The 17,500-nt window shown below is 44.2% G+C and overlaps 2 protein-coding genes and 1 long non-coding RNA gene across 4 annotated transcripts in view; 2 read left to right on the top strand and 1 right to left on the bottom strand.

The window, feature by feature from the left end:
* snrnp48 (small nuclear ribonucleoprotein 48 (U11/U12)) overlaps positions 1-3,485 on the top strand; it is a 5,079-nt gene extending 1,594 nt beyond the window's left edge. Inside the window, exons 3-10 of the mRNA XM_020105776.2 lie at positions 255-368; positions 499-559; positions 1,197-1,277; positions 1,654-1,836; positions 2,041-2,162; positions 2,367-2,470; positions 2,590-2,712; positions 3,024-3,485. Of these exons, the coding sequence (XP_019961335.1) occupies positions 255-368; positions 499-559; positions 1,197-1,277; positions 1,654-1,836; positions 2,041-2,162; positions 2,367-2,470; positions 2,590-2,712; positions 3,024-3,108 (873 nt within the window). The 3' untranslated portion in view covers positions 3,109-3,485. The remainder of the gene's footprint in view (positions 1-254; positions 369-498; positions 560-1,196; positions 1,278-1,653; positions 1,837-2,040; positions 2,163-2,366; positions 2,471-2,589; positions 2,713-3,023) is intronic.
* An 869-nt stretch (positions 3,486-4,354) lies between these two features.
* LOC109641338 (collagen alpha-1(IX) chain) lies at positions 4,355-17,372 on the top strand. 2 transcript variants are annotated; one of them, XM_069536942.1, is made up of 26 exons: positions 4,355-4,513; positions 6,777-6,861; positions 7,391-7,456; positions 7,560-7,711; positions 7,894-8,037; positions 8,845-8,898; positions 9,013-9,066; positions 9,674-9,727; positions 9,882-9,935; positions 10,061-10,114; positions 10,788-10,841; positions 11,093-11,146; positions 11,355-11,408; positions 11,905-11,949; positions 12,651-12,704; positions 12,795-12,848; positions 13,377-13,430; positions 13,645-13,716; positions 14,215-14,250; positions 14,508-14,552; positions 14,674-14,706; positions 14,969-15,115; positions 15,280-15,456; positions 15,756-15,846; positions 16,116-16,193; positions 16,645-17,372. In XM_069536942.1, exons 1-26 carry the CDS (start codon positions 4,493-4,495, stop codon positions 16,848-16,850), a joined length of 1,992 nt encoding a protein of 663 aa, XP_069393043.1. In that variant the 5' UTR covers positions 4,355-4,492; the 3' UTR covers positions 16,851-17,372. The 2 variants fall into 2 exon arrangements, with proteins under 2 accessions (XP_069393043.1, XP_069393042.1); XM_069536941.1 differs by lacking the exon at positions 4,355-4,513 and adding an exon at positions 4,692-4,736.
* LOC138413486 (uncharacterized) lies at positions 8,553-12,208 on the bottom strand. The gene is made up of 2 exons (XR_011245846.1): positions 11,815-12,208; positions 8,553-10,187 (listed from the first exon to the last, which is right to left on the bottom strand). It is a non-coding gene; the product is annotated as an uncharacterized lncRNA (long non-coding RNA).
* Positions 17,373-17,500: the final 128 nt, after the last annotated feature.

The following is a 17,500-nucleotide window of genomic DNA, read 5'->3' as shown; positions in this document are numbered from 1 at the left end:
TTTCTGGAATTCCTCTTTCTGTGCCTCACGACCCCCCAGGGGGTCTGGACCCGGAGTTTAGGAATCTCAGGTCTTGGGTAATTCAATGGAGGGTTGGTTTGGAGTTGCTGGGTCACATGACATGGAAGCTATTGAAAGAAAAAACTTTGAAAGTCGTAAATATCTGCACACACACACAGGGAGCGTGTGGATTAAGAAATAAGATCACATATTTCACTGCCTCCGATCAACTCGCATTTGTGGTGTTTTCTCAGGAGGCCATGGAGCAGTGTCCGTATGACCCCGGCCACAGAGTCCCAGTCAGGACCATGGAGAAACACAAAGCCTCCTGCCTCCTCAGAAAGATGGGCTACTCAGCGGAGGAGCAGGTACGACACAGAGGGTGATGACGAAACAATAACAATACAGCAGAACGTCAAAGCGTGTCAAGCGTGTTGATGTTCTGCCACTATTAATGCACAATTTAAAGAAGAGTAAAATGTGGTCTGTGGGTTGCAGGCGGAGATGTACGACCCGTCTGTGTGTTATGAGAACAGCAGCGTTCAAAGCTTTACCATGGGTGAGTCACTGTCCCTTCACTCCCACTGCAGCTTAGCAAGATAACTGCTCCATGAAAGAACCCTTGTCACACGGAGTCAAAGAGAAAGTGAATTATGTTTCAAAGGTCCCAGTGATCTCATGAGTCTGGGAGAAACTGAATGTATGAAACTGTTCTGGTTGGCAAACAATCACAGGGCGGGAATTCAGTTTCCATCTGAGATTTGAAGAAAAGACAAAATTGTCACAATGTTTTAATTCACAAGAATCTGTGAAGATATGTTTTTCCTTTCCCTCCACTATGGTGTAAAAATAAAAGTTTTGAGACTCAGTATAAGAGATTTCAAATCTGCTAAGTTCAGATAATCAGAAACAGTTATAAAAAACCCCCCCGCTGTTTATGAACATGCTTTTAAATAAAATATTTTTTAAAGTAATTTTTAACATTATAGATATTATCAAATATAAGAGATAATTTAAAAAGATTTGTCTTTTAAAATGTACACCCACTGACCACTCCCCTTCACTTCCTGTCCTGATACCGACGACGAGTTCAGTGTAAAACAAAAGTTACATCTCAATCAAAGATGTTAAAATATACAAATATAAAAAGGAAGTTCGTGTCAGTTTTGCCACAACGTGTCGTTTCCTTCATGCAGACAAATCCGTGCAGCACCAGGTGATCCTCCAGGCGAGATCTGCCGCACCGCTGATGAGGATGGAAGGAGTCTTCTGGCAAGGTATCAGCGGATTTTACAACCGTGTCTCTCGTGTGGATGTGTGATTCTGATCAGAGATGCCTTTTCAGCAGAAGCAGAGGAGAGTGTCTGTGAAGGTCCAGTAGGTGTCACTAGAGGGTTATTTTGTGCTGAACCCATGCGCTCATCCCTCAGCTGTTTGGTCTTGTAACCTCCACGTCCATCGCTCCCGAGATCCTTCAGACATTCTGTGTACTTTTTCCTCAGGCTGCTGGCCAGAGAGAGTCCAGACAGAGTCCAGAGTCTGTCCCTGGGACATTTAGGTTCACACATTCAGTTCAGTCTGAAATCTCTCTCTCTCGTCTCTGCCATTTCACTTTGATGAGTAATAATAATAATTCACCTCCCTCATCATCAGGTCAGTACTCCGGCCAGCCCGTCGATGTTCCTCAGAACCACAAGCGAGCTGTGTGTGATCTCACCGTGGCCGACCGCTTGGCTCTGTACGACCACGTGGTCGGCGTCCTCAGCCAACAGAAAGAAGCGGCCTCCTCTTGCAACGACGATCTCTACGTGGACTTGGTGTCCAAACTTCAGAGGGGTAAGACTCTCCCACGTTCTCTCAAGCTTGTGTCCGCCCTTTTTTCTCTTTTCTTTGTTTTATGGGCTATTTGGACATAAAGTTTTAATTGGCACAGAAATATTTCTTTAAAAATTCAGTTTGTTTGGCTTTTTGAAGAAATGCTTTCATTTCAAAGCATCCTCTCGTGACATCAGCGTGCTTGTGTCCTTTCCGTGCGTGCAGATGACGATCAGAACGAACCGAAGACTCATCTGGAGCTGATGGCAGAGATGAGGGACTACAAGAGGCGGCGTCAGTCCTACCGGGCCAAGAACGTTCACATCACCAAGAAGTCCTACACTGAGGTGCGAGTGAGCCACGACGTTGAGCTGGTTCTCTACCCACAATTTATCTGTATCTGAAGAACACGGTTTTTATAAACGTTGGTAGCTCTGTTACCTCTTCAGCTCTTAGTCTCAGTTTTGGAGTGAGATTTTATTTGGCACCTTGGGTCTGAATGGGTTAAATAAAGTTTAAGAAATGATTTCATTATGTTGTTATCACTGTAGGTGATCAGAGAGGTTATCAACGTCCACTCAGAAGAGCTTGCCAGACAGTGGAGAGAGGACGAGGCGGAGGAGTCGTCGACACGATCTGCACACTCCTCCCACAGGTACAAAGAAAACTGACCCGGTGATCACTTTCCTGTGACGTTGAGAGGATGAAGCTTTGTTTTAAGTGAGTTCGCAAAGTGAATAACTTCTCGAGACTGATTTTTTTTTTGTCTATCAGGCGCCGCTTGGATGAAAGGAGATCAGCGTCCTCAGAGTCTCACCAGTCCCACAGCAGGAGCCACCGCAGCCTGGAACGAAGCCACGACGGAGACAGCAAGAAGAAGAAAAAGAAGAGGGACAGGTTGGTCGACACAAACAAACTCGTCTTTGTCTCTTTATCGGTTGTTTGTGACGAGACACGACCATATAACACAGAGCACTGAGGCTCCTTTACTCAGTCTGAGCCTCCAGAGTAAGATAAAGTCTCTTCTCTGCAGGACTGATCTAAAGAGGCTCACTCATCCTCTCATCTCGTCCTGACTGGATTACTGCAATTCAATAAAAACACAGAATCTCGAGCTTGTTTTAAAACCATCAATCCGATTGTAAAGTGTCATTGGTAAAAAGTTCATATACCAAATACATCACTCATTTTCCTTTTCATTAATACAGGGATTCCCGTTCCCCCAGTGAGCACCACCACGACCGAAAGAGGAAGAAGAAGAAGAAGAAAGAGGAGAGAGAGAAGGAGAAGTGAGGCAACGTGAACATTTTGAGCTTTTTGTGCTGCGCGTCATTTTTAGCGTTTAACTCTCAAACAGACTCCGCCTACCTCTGCCTGATTGGCTGAGAGTGGTTTCCAACTACAGACAAACTTGGAATGTTGGTCAGTAGTGTCATAGCTGGCATACCTTTACTGCGGGGTCAAAGGTCGCAGGATTTCTCCACTCTTTAGGGAGAAATGGAAATCTTTTAATTTGAAATTTGGGTTTTTTTAATGTGCGAGTGTGTGATTTGTGTAAAAGATGCAGCAGAGCGTCTGCACCGCTGACGTCTGAGTTGACGATCAGCAACAATTCAGTTTCACGTGTGGTCAAAAGATTCAGTGAATGTGTAATAAAGAGTTAAAAAGTGTTTTTGTTTGTTCTGAGGTTTTTAGCGTCCATGCGACCTGCAGCGTCTGTTGCCTCACGCAGAAGTCAGGGTGTCGTCATGTTGTGCGTTGGCTCTGCAGCGTGGAGGTAACGTCTTCAGTTGCATTTGTCACATCTGTCTTAAACCTTTAAACCAATTTCAACTGGAATATCTCTCAGCAGAGCTGTAGTAGTAAAGTCTGCTCAATTTAATCAAACTGCACCAAATCATAGATGTCAGTCCTCTAAGTACGTCTGATTGTTTTCATCATAATCCACAAACTATTCTCTGAGAAATGAGTGAAAATCTAAAAATGAATCGATAGTGAACAAGTTATTTATCTCACTATGTTAAAGAGATAAATAACTCTTGAAATCCAGTCTGTAGCTTTACGTAATTCTACTGACGAGCAAACAAACGGACACAAGTGAAAACACGACCTGCTTGTGATAAAACGTGGTGAAGATCTTCAGCTCTGAGCTGACGAGTTCGTTTTTGATGCAGAGTTTAGAAAAGTTTCTTAACTTTGACATAAAGCATTTCTTTTTCTCAGGAGCTAATATTATATGATCACAGAAAAAAAACTGGCACTTGTGTATTTTTTTATTTTGGACCCAGCAGAAGTATCTCAGAAATGTAAATGCTGTGATGTAATTCTACTTTCTCCTGTAAACATCCTATGAAGAGAATAATGTCGCTGTGAAGTCAAGACCTTCTTGAAACTTCTGCATAAATCCATGCACCTCTCGCCCTCTCTCTGCTGGAGCTGGATCCTGGCTCAGGTATTTCTCACCCTGTTGAGAAGCAGAGACAGAGAAACAAAAAAAAAAAAAAAAAAAAGAGAGGATCCCGTCAGTGCCAGGGAACCTGAGGGATCCTGGAGAGAAGAAGAGAGCGCAGGGGCAGCCGTCGGAGTGATGAGGCTGTGAGGGAGAGCTGCTCAGGGAAAGCTCGATCAGGTTGTTTTGGGGCATCGTCTGGTCTGAGAGGAATCGCTCTGCAGAACCATGGGAGCCTCCAGTGGCAAGGTAAGTGGGGCTGAGCTGGGTTTGGCCGTGGGCCCTGCAGGTCTGGGCTTGATGGAAGCTCGCGGCAGCTGTGGGCAGATTGTTTGTGGAAGAATCACTCGGAGAACAAAGTAGATTGGTCAGTTAACGGTTAACAGCACCTTTGTAGAATCGTAGAAACTGTTCAGGCTTCTCCGTGTCGAGGGAAACTAACATGCAGAGGAGCAATGAGCAGGAAATGATGGTAGAAATGATCTGTACATTTTCTTGCTCTGATTTAAAACAGCTGCCGTCGTAGGTTTTAAATGTATTTTCACTGTATTTGACAGAATGGTTGAACTTTAACTTGAGAGAAGATCTGCATTTATCTTGAGCATGTGTTGAATAACCAAGAATCTTTTCACCTTTGAGAGTTGGGACGATGTTCATCTATGTCGCACCACAGATTTGAATCAGTGGCTGCACCTTCTTTTCTCAAAACTGGTTTTAAAACTGAAGCAGCAGCGAACGAGGGCAGCGTCTCACCTCTCTGCCCCACAGGTCCTGCCGCTCAGCTCCCTCACTGCAGTGTTCTGCTCAGTCCAAGTGTTCATGGGTGTTAATCTACAGAGCATCACTAAGTTCTGTGCATCCAGCAGAACTCAGAAACACTGCTGGAAGAAAAAGCTTCACGAGTAAGAGACAAAGGCAAAGATGAATCTTTGTGGCTTGATTCTACGGTTGAGTTTGTCCGTCTCTGTGAGTGAAGGAGTCTCTGAGTTCGCTCAGCTTCAGGATCAAGACGTCAGCTCAAAGTGCTTCAGCTGCTCAGACTGAAACTTACCAACGTTCTCCTGCGTCTTTAACTTCAAATGTTTTTTCACGTCCACCTCGCTGCAAATTACTGTTCGTAAAATTCTTAGTAAAAAATATGTCAACGCTAAAAGAGCAAAATTCCTCAACTGCAGATTGTTTATTAAAAGTGATTGTTAAATATTCACTGTGATCTGAAATAAAACCTTTAACTTCTGTCCAGTACAGATTCATATTGAAAATCTAAATCTATATTTTGTTTCCCAGAAGTTATAAAAACATTTATTACCAATATTAGACAGTAAAAATATATATAAAACATATATTTATTGTAAAATAAAAGTTTTCCTATCACCACTGAAACGCAGACGCTGATTTGTCTGACAAAGTTTCATATTGACTGATTTTAAGTGGCGACCCATCAAGCGGACGGTAAACTGAGGTTTGAGGAATCAGCTGTGGTCATTGTCACTTTCATCTCTGTTGATGGATCCAACAGCTCATTGATTTTGTCGGCTGCTCGTCCAGGTCGGGGTTTTTTCGTGGTTCACAGTGAAGCCTCAGGAATGTGAGAAGAGTCTGAGAAGAGCTCGGACAAAGAAACTCTCAGTGTGTTTGACTCTCACACAAACATCAGCAGAATCTCACCTGAGCAGCTCAAACCCTCAGCACTCAGCAGAGGCTCCACAGAATCAGCCTCATATTTGAGTGGGTTCTACTGAGTCCTCACGCTTTGTCCACGTCTCACCACCTCTGCAATCCGGGAGGACGGTCCAAAGCTTGTGTCCTCATTTGGACGGAGTTAGGAGGAGAAAACCCTGTTGGTCAGTGAGTCTGGACATTTTCCGGAGTTTATCTTCTCCATTCGAAGAAGCAGCAGGAGGAACATGTGAGGAACATTCAGACGAGGGGTGGAGCCTGTAGAGCAGCAGGAGGAACATGTGAGGAACATTCAGGCGAGGGGTGGAGCCTGTAGAGCAGCAGGAGGAACATGTGAGGAACATTCAGGCGAGGGGTGGGGCCTGTAGAGCAGCAGGAGGAACATGTGAGGAACATTCAGGCGAGGGGTGGAGCCTGTAGAGCAGCAGGAGGAACATGTGAGGAACATTCAGGCGAGGGGTGGAGCCTGTAGAGCAGCAGGAGGAACATGTGAGGAACATTCAGACGAGGGGTGGAGCCTGTAGAGCAGCAGGAGGCGGGACATGACCTATGAACTCTGCTGTGGAAAGATCAGTGTCTGAGAGCAGCTAGCATTGTTGCACAACATGAACTTTACTTTTACTAACATAAGCACTTTACCTTGTAAATGCTAAGGAAGTGACGATAAACTGATTCAGGTCTTGATGGATCAAGAAAGAAACCTTCTTTATATGGCACCTTTAAGAACTCAACACTTTTCAATAACTCCCCGGAGAATAATTCATGGATCATATTTAGGAGACTGATGTTCGTGGGATTTGGTGCAGATCCATAAATGCTGCTGTGTTTTCAGGCGTCTCTCCTCTCGGGGCTTCTTGTGTTCATGCTGTGTGTCGTCGTCTCTCGGTGTCAGGAGGAATTCTCTGGACAACTCTCAGGTCAGAGTCACTGCAAACAGATCCAGTGAAAGTTTACATCTGCACATTTCAACCTTAAATAAATAAATTAAACCAGAGGACAAAATCTGATCAGATTTCATATAAATCAAACGTTGTTTCATCAATAGGAAAAACAACAGTTGTGCTAAATATTAAATGAAAAGCAGAAGACACATCTGGTAATAAATCTTTGTTAAATGTTATTCATCATATTCATCCTATGAGTTCTACTCTAATTGGCAGCCAAACAAAACACATGTTTAATTTCAGATAAATGACCAGAACGCTTTGGCCCAGATACACGGTGATGTGTGTTTTCTGGAAACTATATTTGTGAAAGTGTCACAATCAGGATTATTCTCAGAATTATTTTTAAAACATTTGAACGTGTGACAGAAGAGTTGTCTTTCAATTCAGGGCTCGTCTGGGATTTGAACCCAGGACCTAAAGACCAATGAGCTAATGATTTGCCCATCGCCTCATAAAATTCAGTCTGACGAGATGTTGATTTGTTTTCATGCCTGTTCAGGTGAGGAGCGCACCTATGAAGGATCTTTGGTCAATAACTATGACAACATGGCCGCCCCTCAACCAGGTGAGACACGTGTCCTCCACCGTTCATTCTAACCACTGTCCATACGAGAGGACTCTTTGACTGACGTTGAGAAAAAGACTTCAGTTGTCCTCTGTGCCGTCAGAGTATCCACCGGAGCCGACTCAGCGCTACGACGACGACTACGACCATTACGGCCCCATCCCCTCCCGGGTCACCATGATCACTGAGGACACTTTCCCTTACGCCACCACCACCGAGTCCCACTACGCCAAGGAGGACATGGAGACCATGCAGGTGGGTGGGGGGGTCGTACTTACTCTCAACAGCATGATTGACAGCTGTTTGTTTGTTGTTGTCTGTGTTTAAAACAATAAGAATAACAACAACAACTCTTCATTTTTAACTTTAACGTAATCTGGGGGATTCTCTAGAACGTCCATATTGTGCCGTGTGTCATAGCTGCTTGTTGGTCTCAGGTCCCGTACGAGTACCCTGCAGCAGGGCCGGACACAGATTCCTCCGAGGAGTCTGGGGCTGATGCTGCACTCGGGGAGGAGGGGCCCACAGAATGCGACTGTGAACCTGGAGAACCTGGATTTGCTGGATTTGCAGGACCAAAGGTACCGAGACACGACATCTGATCACCGTCACTTTATCCTCACGAAACCCAGCGGTCTGTTCTGCGGACAGTGACGAAGCACCGGGAGAGAGGACGACACTCTGTCCTCTGGTTTCTGAAAATATTACATGACCAGATGGAGGCGCTGTTCAAACGTCAATCTTCAAAAAGCCTTTTCTCCTGCACCACTTTCTCAGAAATGTTTTGTTTGTGGTTCCTGAAGTAAAAGTGAATTTTCTGAAAAAAGATTTTTGAAATTTTAGCCATAATGTTTTAACCATCCGAGGTAGATTCCCCACAAGCGATGAGGTTGTGAAACGACGTGATGTTGTCCACAAGTCACAAGATCAACATTTGCTCCACACGACCTCAGTGAGGTGTAGTAGCGATGTGATTGATTGGTGGAGCTCGCTGTTGCCATGGGAATGTTTCACTAAACACATAAAAGATATATCACAACACTATTTGGTTTATGGGATGTGTAGTTCCTTAACTCTAAAAATGATCCACACAGTCTTTTTCTGTTTTCAATATTTATTTTGCTGCAAATCAAACGTTTTATGGTCACGATTCCTCTCATCGCCGGTCGCCCACTCTTCAAACTCTCTGTAAAGATTTCCTCAGATGTTCGCTAAATGCCACGAGAGAATCCCGTCAAATTCTCACAGATCAGCTGAGTAGATTGCCAAAGGTCAAAGGTCACGTTGACCTCACACGAGTCTGGAATAAGAAGATGTGTGTAGACGGAGGTTTGCAGCCACAGGACGGTGATTCTAGTGAGTCAGAGTGATTCTTCTCCTCTTGTCAGGGATCCAGAGGCTTGCAGGGTAAAACCGGTGAGCCAGGAGCTCAAGGCCGAGAGGTGAGTCTAAACCTGCAGCACATTCTTATTTAAGATGAGGACGAAGTCCGATCGAGATGCAGACATTGACGTCTGTGGGTCAGTGAGCGCTGAGTCATTCCATGATTCTTTTAGGGTTACAAAGGAGCCAAAGGTGTTCGAGGAAGAGGCGGAGACCCCGGACCAGTGGTGAGTAATTATCATCACGACACACACGTGTACTGACAAATGTTTCCCCCATGACACCGAGCAGACTCCGTGTTGTTGTGGTTAACACGGACAGAAACTGAAAGTAGACACAGCTGCTTCAAAGCAAAATGAAACGAAAACTGCAGAGACTCTGAATTTAAAATAAATGTAAAACTACACAAAGAAACAAAAGTAAAAGTTGAAGCAAGTGAAACTTTTGCTCTTTGCTCTAGAAGAGAAACACGAGGTTTGTAACGACAGGAGAAAAAAACTTTGATTCAAGTTTCTACTTCTTCTGTATTTTCTTCAGTTCAGTTAGAGACATTTTAAATGAATTCATTTTGCAAATACACTTTTTCATTTTATTGCACCGCAGCTGTTGCCAAGCACGATGCTAGATTCAAATATTAAAACTAAAACCTTCCAACTACTGAATTATTATCAGGCCTCAAGTGAGACACAGACTGAACTCAATAAACTGAAAAAGCTTTAGTTTGAGTCGTGTTTGTATCAACGGAGGCATCAATGATAATAAACCAGTGCATTTGTAGGACCTGTTTTTATTAGCTTTAGCTTTAGCTTTGACCTTTGACCCGGTGTCTCGCAGGGCGATGTCGGGCTTGAAGGAGACGACGGTGCTTCTGGATTCTCTGGAGCCATGGTGAGTTCAAACATCATGATTAACGTGGAACCTGGTGAACGCGGCAGGAGCCTGAAAACAGCTGATTACTGTTTACGTCGACCTTTCAAAATGATTTTAATGGTTCTTCAGAATGAAGAGAAGAATATTCTGTGAGTCTTTATTTCATCTACAGGGAGAACCTGGACTTCCAGGAGACCCAGGCGAGCATGGAGAGCTGGGTCTGAAGGTAACACACACACACACACACACACACACACACACACACACACACACACACACACACACACACACACACACACTCTCTTTGTGATCGACAGTTTATTGAAATCCGTCCCCTCTTCCTTTCATCAGGGCGACGTCGGTATGGAGGGACCTGGCGGAGGCGTCGGAGCTCCTGGTGAGACTGTAAGGAAACACGGCGACCTCTCAACCTCTCTTTATGATGCCCTGCGCTGAAACGTTCATCCAGTGAATCCTGCTGAAAAGAAACAGATGAAGTTTGAGTTCCACACATGATTCTGTCCAGTTGTGAGACAGGAAACAGAGGAGAACATATTTTCTGTATTCAAACAAACTGTATTTTGAAACAGAATCATGAAATTGGCTCCAGATTGTTTTTCGATGTAACAAGAGCTGAGTGTTCATATTTGTTAATAGTTCAGACGTGAACTGTGCTGCTCAATATCTGTCTGATATTTTCTGAACCATTCATTTCCACGGTTACAATAACTTTATTTTAATTTTATCATCTCGTTGTGATGAAATGTGGTGGAATGATGGGAACTGTAGTTCTTCACGGTTTCCATACTGAAGCAACATTTAAGTAACGAAGCAGATGAAGACGATTTACTCGACTCAACCACTGGATCAAGCTGCAATCATTTATTTCTTGTCTTGTACCAAACGTGGTGGTGAACAGCACCGTGACCACAGCGCTGCATTTCTACACTGTTCATCGTTCTGTTTATATCAGGTCAGACAGATCTGAGAGCAGTGTGTGTGTATATTTATTAATTATGACTCTCTAAGCTGTGACCTCTAAAGTCAACTGTTTTATTATTCGTTTGTGTTTTGTCAGGGCCCTCGTGGTGATGCTGGGCCTCAAGGACCAAAGGGAGGTAGAGGTATCAAGGTAAAGAAAAGTTTTACACTGTGTATCCTCACAGACTGATCATAACCAAGAAAAGAGAAGGAAAAATAATAATAATAAAAAATCTATTATTTACAACAGTAATTAACCTAAATACAACAATAAGAGAGAAGGAAAAGAAGTTTGATGATGTTTGAACAGATTTCCTGTAAATCAGTACGTTTCTCTTCATAGTTTTATTTTACATTATTTTATGACTTGAGCTTTTTCGTCCTCGTGTGTTTTCTGTTCAGGGGTCTCATGGGGATGAAGGCAAAGAGGGTCCACAGGGACGCGATGGACAGAAGGTCAGGACGTCAAATATTACAAAAGCAAAAGAGGATTCTGTGTGTTTTATGTTTCTCCTGATGTTCGTGTTATTTTTATTCTATTACTGATTTGCTGCGTCTTCTTCAGACTCTTCCTGCTCTTCAGAGTCTTGTTATTCTTCCATATTTGGGAAAAAGAGACGTTATCGGTCGCAGCTGACTCGGTCACTGTTTTTTTCTCACACAGGGTCAAACCGGAGCCCCCGGGTTTCCAGGTGACGTCGGAGACAGAGGCTACACTGTAAGAAACGTACTCATCATCATCATCAGCAGCAGCAGCAGCAGCAGCAGCAGCAGCAGCAACCATTAAACCATCTGAACCCCTGAATTTTAATTTTTACTAATTTAGCTTTTACTTTATTCTGTTTGTCGTCTTTATTCAGACATTTAAAAAGTGGATTATTATGAGAAATACATGTTGGAATCTGATAAAATGTGTTTTTGAAAAGCAGTATTATGCAAATACTTCAGAACAGATCAGAAAGAGACGTGGTCCGAGGATCCAGTTCAGGTCAGGAAAGACAATTCTCCTTTAAATGAGAAAAAGAGCAGAATGAAACATTTAAAGAGGTAAAAGAAAGAAAAACAATAAATCTGTCTCTTTAAAAATAAGTTGAAAAGGAATCAAATCTAATTAAAATAGACACAATCAAATGCAAAATCTCGCTCCAGACGTTCTCTTCTCTTCGTACATTGTTTTTCTTCTAATCTGAGTATTTCCTGTCCGTCCCCTGCAGGGGTACCCTGGACAGCTGGGGGGCATCGGACCCACTGGACCAAAGGTAGAAGCACATTGATGAAGCAGCTCCTGCCTTGTTATTGTTATTCTCCCTTCACGCTCCATCACTGATGTCAACAGCCTCAGCTTCAGTAGTTTTAGTTTCCAGATGACGACCTCCACACTGTGAGAGGAGATGTAAATACTGTAAATACTGTAAATACAATCTACTCTATAACCACCAACCATTCAAACCTAACTGAATATATATATATATATACAGGATATCCTGTATATATCCTGTGGACAGTCCCTCATTCAGTGAGGTATTTTTAGTTTTGGTTTTACTTAACGTTCAGACGAAACAGAAGTGTCTATGTCAGTAAATAAAAGTACAGTCATCTGAAGCTTTATATTTGTTTCATTATTCTGAAAGTTTTATGTGGGTACATTTGTCTCACAGCTGACTTTCATGTGACGCTGTTGAAACAAGACTTTCCCACTTTGATTCTTATTCACATCTTGTTTCAGTATTTTCTCATTGTTACAGTTCGAGTGAATCATTTTGCTTCACGGGGACGTTTTGGATTTCAGCCACATTATCAGCTGCTGTTCCATCAGATGCAGTAGCAGCACACGACTTGTTGTTCACATCTTGTTCACGATACGTCTGATCGAGCCTCAGTCCTCAAAACAAACACTCGTCAACTCCAGATGTTTTCTGTCCAGATCTTTGCTCACGTGCTTTTTATTTTCTCTCCTCAGGGCGGTGAAGGTCACGGCGGCCTGCCAGGCAGCGACGGTGACCCCGGAGAAGATGTGAGTTGGTCACAAATCTGTGCTGTCGTCTGGATTCATCTTAAATCTAAATGTATAAACTTTCCCTCATCCCGCTGTTTGATTCCTCAGGGTCCCATCGGAGTCCCGGGGTTGATGGGAGAGCCGGGACCGTTTGGTGCCAAGGTAACAAACAGTCGCTCCCTCCTCAGATGACTTGTTTCCTCTGTTTCCATCCAGTGCAACACTTTGTGTAGATAGCAGCGAATGCACTTGGGTCCCTCTGAGCAGCCATGGCTGTTTGGATCCTAAAAGCAGGTGTGCTCATCCTGAGGCAGCTTGAAGCGATTGTGCTGTTAACAACAAAAGAACCCTGGTCTGAAGTCAGCGGTGCAGTTTTTCAGTGTAGTTCAATGCTCACTATCAACGAGCGTTTGTTCCACACGTTCTGTTCCTGTGCAAAGTGAAATTCTTTCCTGTGCAGAGAAGAGTTCTCTCCAACAAGATGACAGATGTCAATTAACCCACGGTGCGAGAGATGGAGATGTGGAGACACTGTTGAACCGTTAAACAAGCAAAAGATGATTTGGACAAAACCCCATTTGTTTTGCAACATGAGCCTTTTTGCGCTGCAGATGTGTGAACGTGTCACAGCCGAGGAAATGTTTTCATATCTGTCGTACCTGCTCAGTATCATGATACCTGTTCTTTCAGGGGAGTAAAGGGGATCGAGGTGTGAGAGGTCCCAGGGGCAGAGCGGGCGCTGTGGTGAGTCACTCTGGGTTTGAACTGAAAGTTAAATAAAATGAAAAGTTACCAACAAGTTTGTCTTAAAAGTGACCTGTTTCCTCTTTCTGATGAATCTTCTTGGGGAATTCTATCGTCTATATAAAGAAAAACGTACTTACATACACAACCTGTATATCTGTATGATTTCTGTTTGTCCTGTAAGTGATTCATTCATTTTCTGTTTGTCCAACAGGGAGCTGAAGGAGAGCGAGGGGACGCTGGAGTACCAGGGAAACCAGGACCCAAGGGCCTGCAGGCCCAGCCAGTGTGTACCACCGACACTCATCACACTCCGTCCATCACTCATCACACTCCGTCCATCACTCATCACACTCCGTCCATCACTCATCACACTCCGTCCATCACTCATCAACACACGGAGCTCGTGTCCGACATCAGGAGGCTCCTCCCTCTATCACACAATCACACCAGTAACCTGAACACTGTCACACTCCTGTTTCACAACAAGATTCAAACAGTGGTTCCACCCACAACAAAGAATTGAGAATGGATTCTCTTTTACTACACATACGACTTCATACTACATACTACATGCTACATGCAACATACTTCATACATTCCACATACTTACAGTTCATGTAGGATGTTGTCTTTTTCTCGTTTGTTTTCTTTTACACTTGATTTGCTTCCTCTACAGTTGCACGATGTGTAAACGTGGACATTCTGTACGTCAGCCTGTTTTTTTGCATTGATGTGTGTTTCGTTAGCGTGACGCGTGACGGGCTGCTTGTTTTTCCTGCAGGGGGCCAAAGGTGAGACGGGACCTGACGGTGAGACGGTGAGTTCTCTTAACAAAACTGTCAACATGGTGTTAAGATCAGAGAAGAAGAAGAAGGGAAGAGTGTTGTAATAAAATATGTTTTGTTATTGTAGGAATCATTAGCAGCCGTCTTTAAATCTTAAATATTTCCCGTCTCCCGTCTTTTTCTCTCGTCTTTCACTTTTACAAGTGATCGCAGCGACTGGAGGACTCAGTCAGCTGCTGCTGTTGTTTTTATGAACGTCCTCACAGCCACTGTGTTTTTTCTGCTGCAGGGTGCACGAGGAAAGAAGGGCATTAAAGGAGGAAAAGGCCAGAAGGTAATTCTATTTGTTTACAGTCAGATGAAGTGATTATACGTACGCCACGCTTCATTTTACTTCCTCTTTCAACACCTGCTGGACATTCACTGAATTCACTCCTCCTCTTCTCGTCTTTCAGGGAAGCGTGGGCGACCGTGGAGACAAAGGACAGGTTGTTATCTATTAATTACAATTTTAGGCCCTGACGTCACACAGATGCACACAAACGCTCCAGGTAGTTAAGGAAGGAAGGAAGGACTATGACGGAGGTGAATAACAAACGTTGGTGGCAGCAGAAGGAAGAATAAATGGTTTGGTTGTGTCACACAGTGTAAACAGTCAGCAGTGTACAAGAGACACGCTCCTTTTCAATATGTCCAGACTCTAATTCAGAAATGTTTCTTCCTCCTCCTCTCGTCCATCTCTTCCGTCAGCGTGGACCGAAAGGTGCAGTTGGTCGTGACGGGGTCCCCGGGCCCGTGGGTCCGCCCGGCCTCCCAGGGACCAGAGGAGAACGCGGTCTGATCGGCGACGTGGGTGTTAAGGGCCGAGTAGGAACTAAAGGAGTCCGAGGTCCTTCTGTGAGTCTGCAGTCTCTGTCCTTCATGTGGTTCCTCATCTGCTCGAGGTCCCTTCTTCGAAACCTGCAAATCCCTCAAACCCCCTACAACCTTCAAAACTTTTAAAACTTTAAACCTGATGTTTCCACTTTTATCAACAAGAGTGAATCTTCTGTGTCCCGCAGGGTCCCAGTCTGACTGATGAGCAGGTCCTTCAGCTCTGCCGAGGTGTGGTCACGGCCCAGATCTCCCAGTACGCTGCGTCCATTCGGGCAAAGTGCTCCCAGGGCTGCCCCATCAACAACCGGACACTCATTGGGCCCCCGGGAGTCCGAGGGCTGGCAGGAGCACCAGGCAAACCTGTAGGTCCCACTCCTGCCTCACAGTCGTGACGATGGAGGGTCGCTAGTTAAATTCTCTGTCAGAAGAATGTTCTAAAGAATGTTTTGGATTCTCCCTCGTAATCAAACACTCACCTGGATTTTCAGAAATAAACTTTGACAGTTTGTAACAATTTCTTTGCTGAAATATGTAAAAACTTTAAAAATGTCTAACAATGAGAAAGTACAAGTTTATTCCTGAGGATAAATATTTAAGATATGAAGCCTTTCTTGTATTTCATTCAGAATTAAAGAGCAGCAATCATTTCTGTGTCCATCAGGGCAAAGCAGGAAAAGCTGGAGGGAAAGGAGCCAGAGGTGTTCAGGGGGACAGAGGCCTGGAGGGACAGAATGGAGAGCAAGGGGCCCGAGGTAAGAGATGACATCACACACTGGAGAGTTTGGACGAAGGATGAACGTCTGACTTCAGAATACTTTTTCATTCTTGTGCTCAAATCACTACATCATGAAATCAACAGTTCATGAGTCTGAGACACGACCCCCCCCCCCCCCCCCCCCCCCAACTGACAACACGCCCACGCCATCTACAAACCAATCAGAGTCAAGCATAGGTAGACGCCTCCCACGTAGGTGATGACGACAGGACGAACTCAGAATCTTCTTCTTGTTCTCTCCTCCAGGTCAGAAGGGATCTAAGGGCGTCACAGGAGAGACCGGTAGAGGCCTGCAGGGACCCGACGGACCACAAGGCCTCAGAGGTACGAAGGTGTTTCATCACCCGAACCGAAGATGATTCAGCTAATGCAAAAAAAATAGAGTTAAGACTTTTTCTTTAGTGATTTAACAAACACAGCAGCCGTCCGACCTTAATGAATCAGTTCTACATGTGTAATATGAAGGAATATCAGAGTCCATGAATCACTCGAGAGCACACAGCACGTTATCGTCCACGAGACAGAGACAGCATCATGGACGAGTCACAGACCATTGACGTGATGTTTTAACATATTTAAGATGTTTTTATGCCATAAATTCAGATTGTTGTTGTACTGTTTGATATTTTCATGAGGAATAATTCATGGATCTTGATTTACACATTTAGACGCCTGATATTTATCGTCTGAGCAGTTGGATTCTATTTAAGGCCGATTATTAATTTTTGGACTTTTTAAGAACCTGTGGAAACTCTTGACCTCTCTCTCCCCGAAGGTTTCCCAGGCCACCCGGCCGAGCCCAAAAATGGCCTGGAGGGGCCCCGGGGTCCTCGTGGCTTCCCTGGTTCGGTGGGCACGCCCGGCACGGTCGGAAACGCAGGCGTGCCGGGGTTCTGTGAGGCGCGGGACTGCAGCATTCATGCGCCAGTGGTGCGCAAAGAGCAGGGTCTGGTGAAAGGACCTGTCAGTTCAAAAATCTAAACCAGAGCAGATTCAAGTCTGAGCGTCACACGGCGGCAACTTCAGGATTCATCTCAATGATGTTTCAGCTGAAAGACATGAAAGAAAATATATTTTAACGTGTTTATGACAAAATATTCAAAAGCTGAGGCTGACTCTCTCATAACACTGGCTGATGTCAGTGGGCCGAGTTTGTTACCACGAGGCACTCGGCTGAGAGGCGCTGAGCAGGAATCAAACCAGAGGAGACGTTTCCACTGGAGCTGCACAAAGCTGTAGATGTTTTATGCTTCATAAAAATATAAACTCTGATGCAGTTTCACTGGGAACTATTCAGCTGAATGTTTGTAATTTGATAAAAACAAAGAGTAAATGATCTTTGAATCTTTCCATCGGTTTAGTTTCTGTTTTCTCCGGTTCCCAAAAAAACACTATTTTTAAAAAACAAGGAAATGCAATGTAAATATTTTGTAAAGTATCTCAAACACGTGTACTGTGCTCTGACATGTTTCAGATAAACTGCCTCATGTTTTCTTTTTTAAATCTGACTCTTCAGTTTTTCGGTCGTCACATTGTTCAGACTGTCTCTGCTGTTAATTCTGAAAATGAGCCTTCAGACGAGGGTTCACCCCAAAACCCCCAGAAGAGAAGAAAGTCTGAGGATCTCGATG

The sequence above is a fragment of the Paralichthys olivaceus genome, chromosome 13 (assembly GCF_024713975.1).
Source record: "Paralichthys olivaceus isolate ysfri-2021 chromosome 13, ASM2471397v2, whole genome shotgun sequence".
Lineage (NCBI taxonomy): Eukaryota > Metazoa > Chordata > Actinopteri > Pleuronectiformes > Paralichthyidae > Paralichthys > Paralichthys olivaceus.
This window is presented reverse-complemented; position numbering and strand designations above follow the sequence as displayed.

What these genes read in the sequence shown, in the direction of transcription:
- LOC109641338 (XM_069536941.1), top strand. Translation starts at nt 4,707, where the DNA reads ATGCAGAGGAGCAATGAGCAGGAAATGATG. An exon ending in GGGGCAGAGCGGGCGCTGTG is followed by an intron (nt 13,431 to 13,644) that starts GTGAGTCACTCT and finishes TTTGTCCAACAG; the next exon opens with GGAGCTGAAGGAGAGCGAGG. An exon ending in CGGGACCTGACGGTGAGACG is followed by an intron (nt 14,251 to 14,507) that starts GTGAGTTCTCTT and finishes TTTCTGCTGCAG; the next exon opens with GGTGCACGAGGAAAGAAGGG.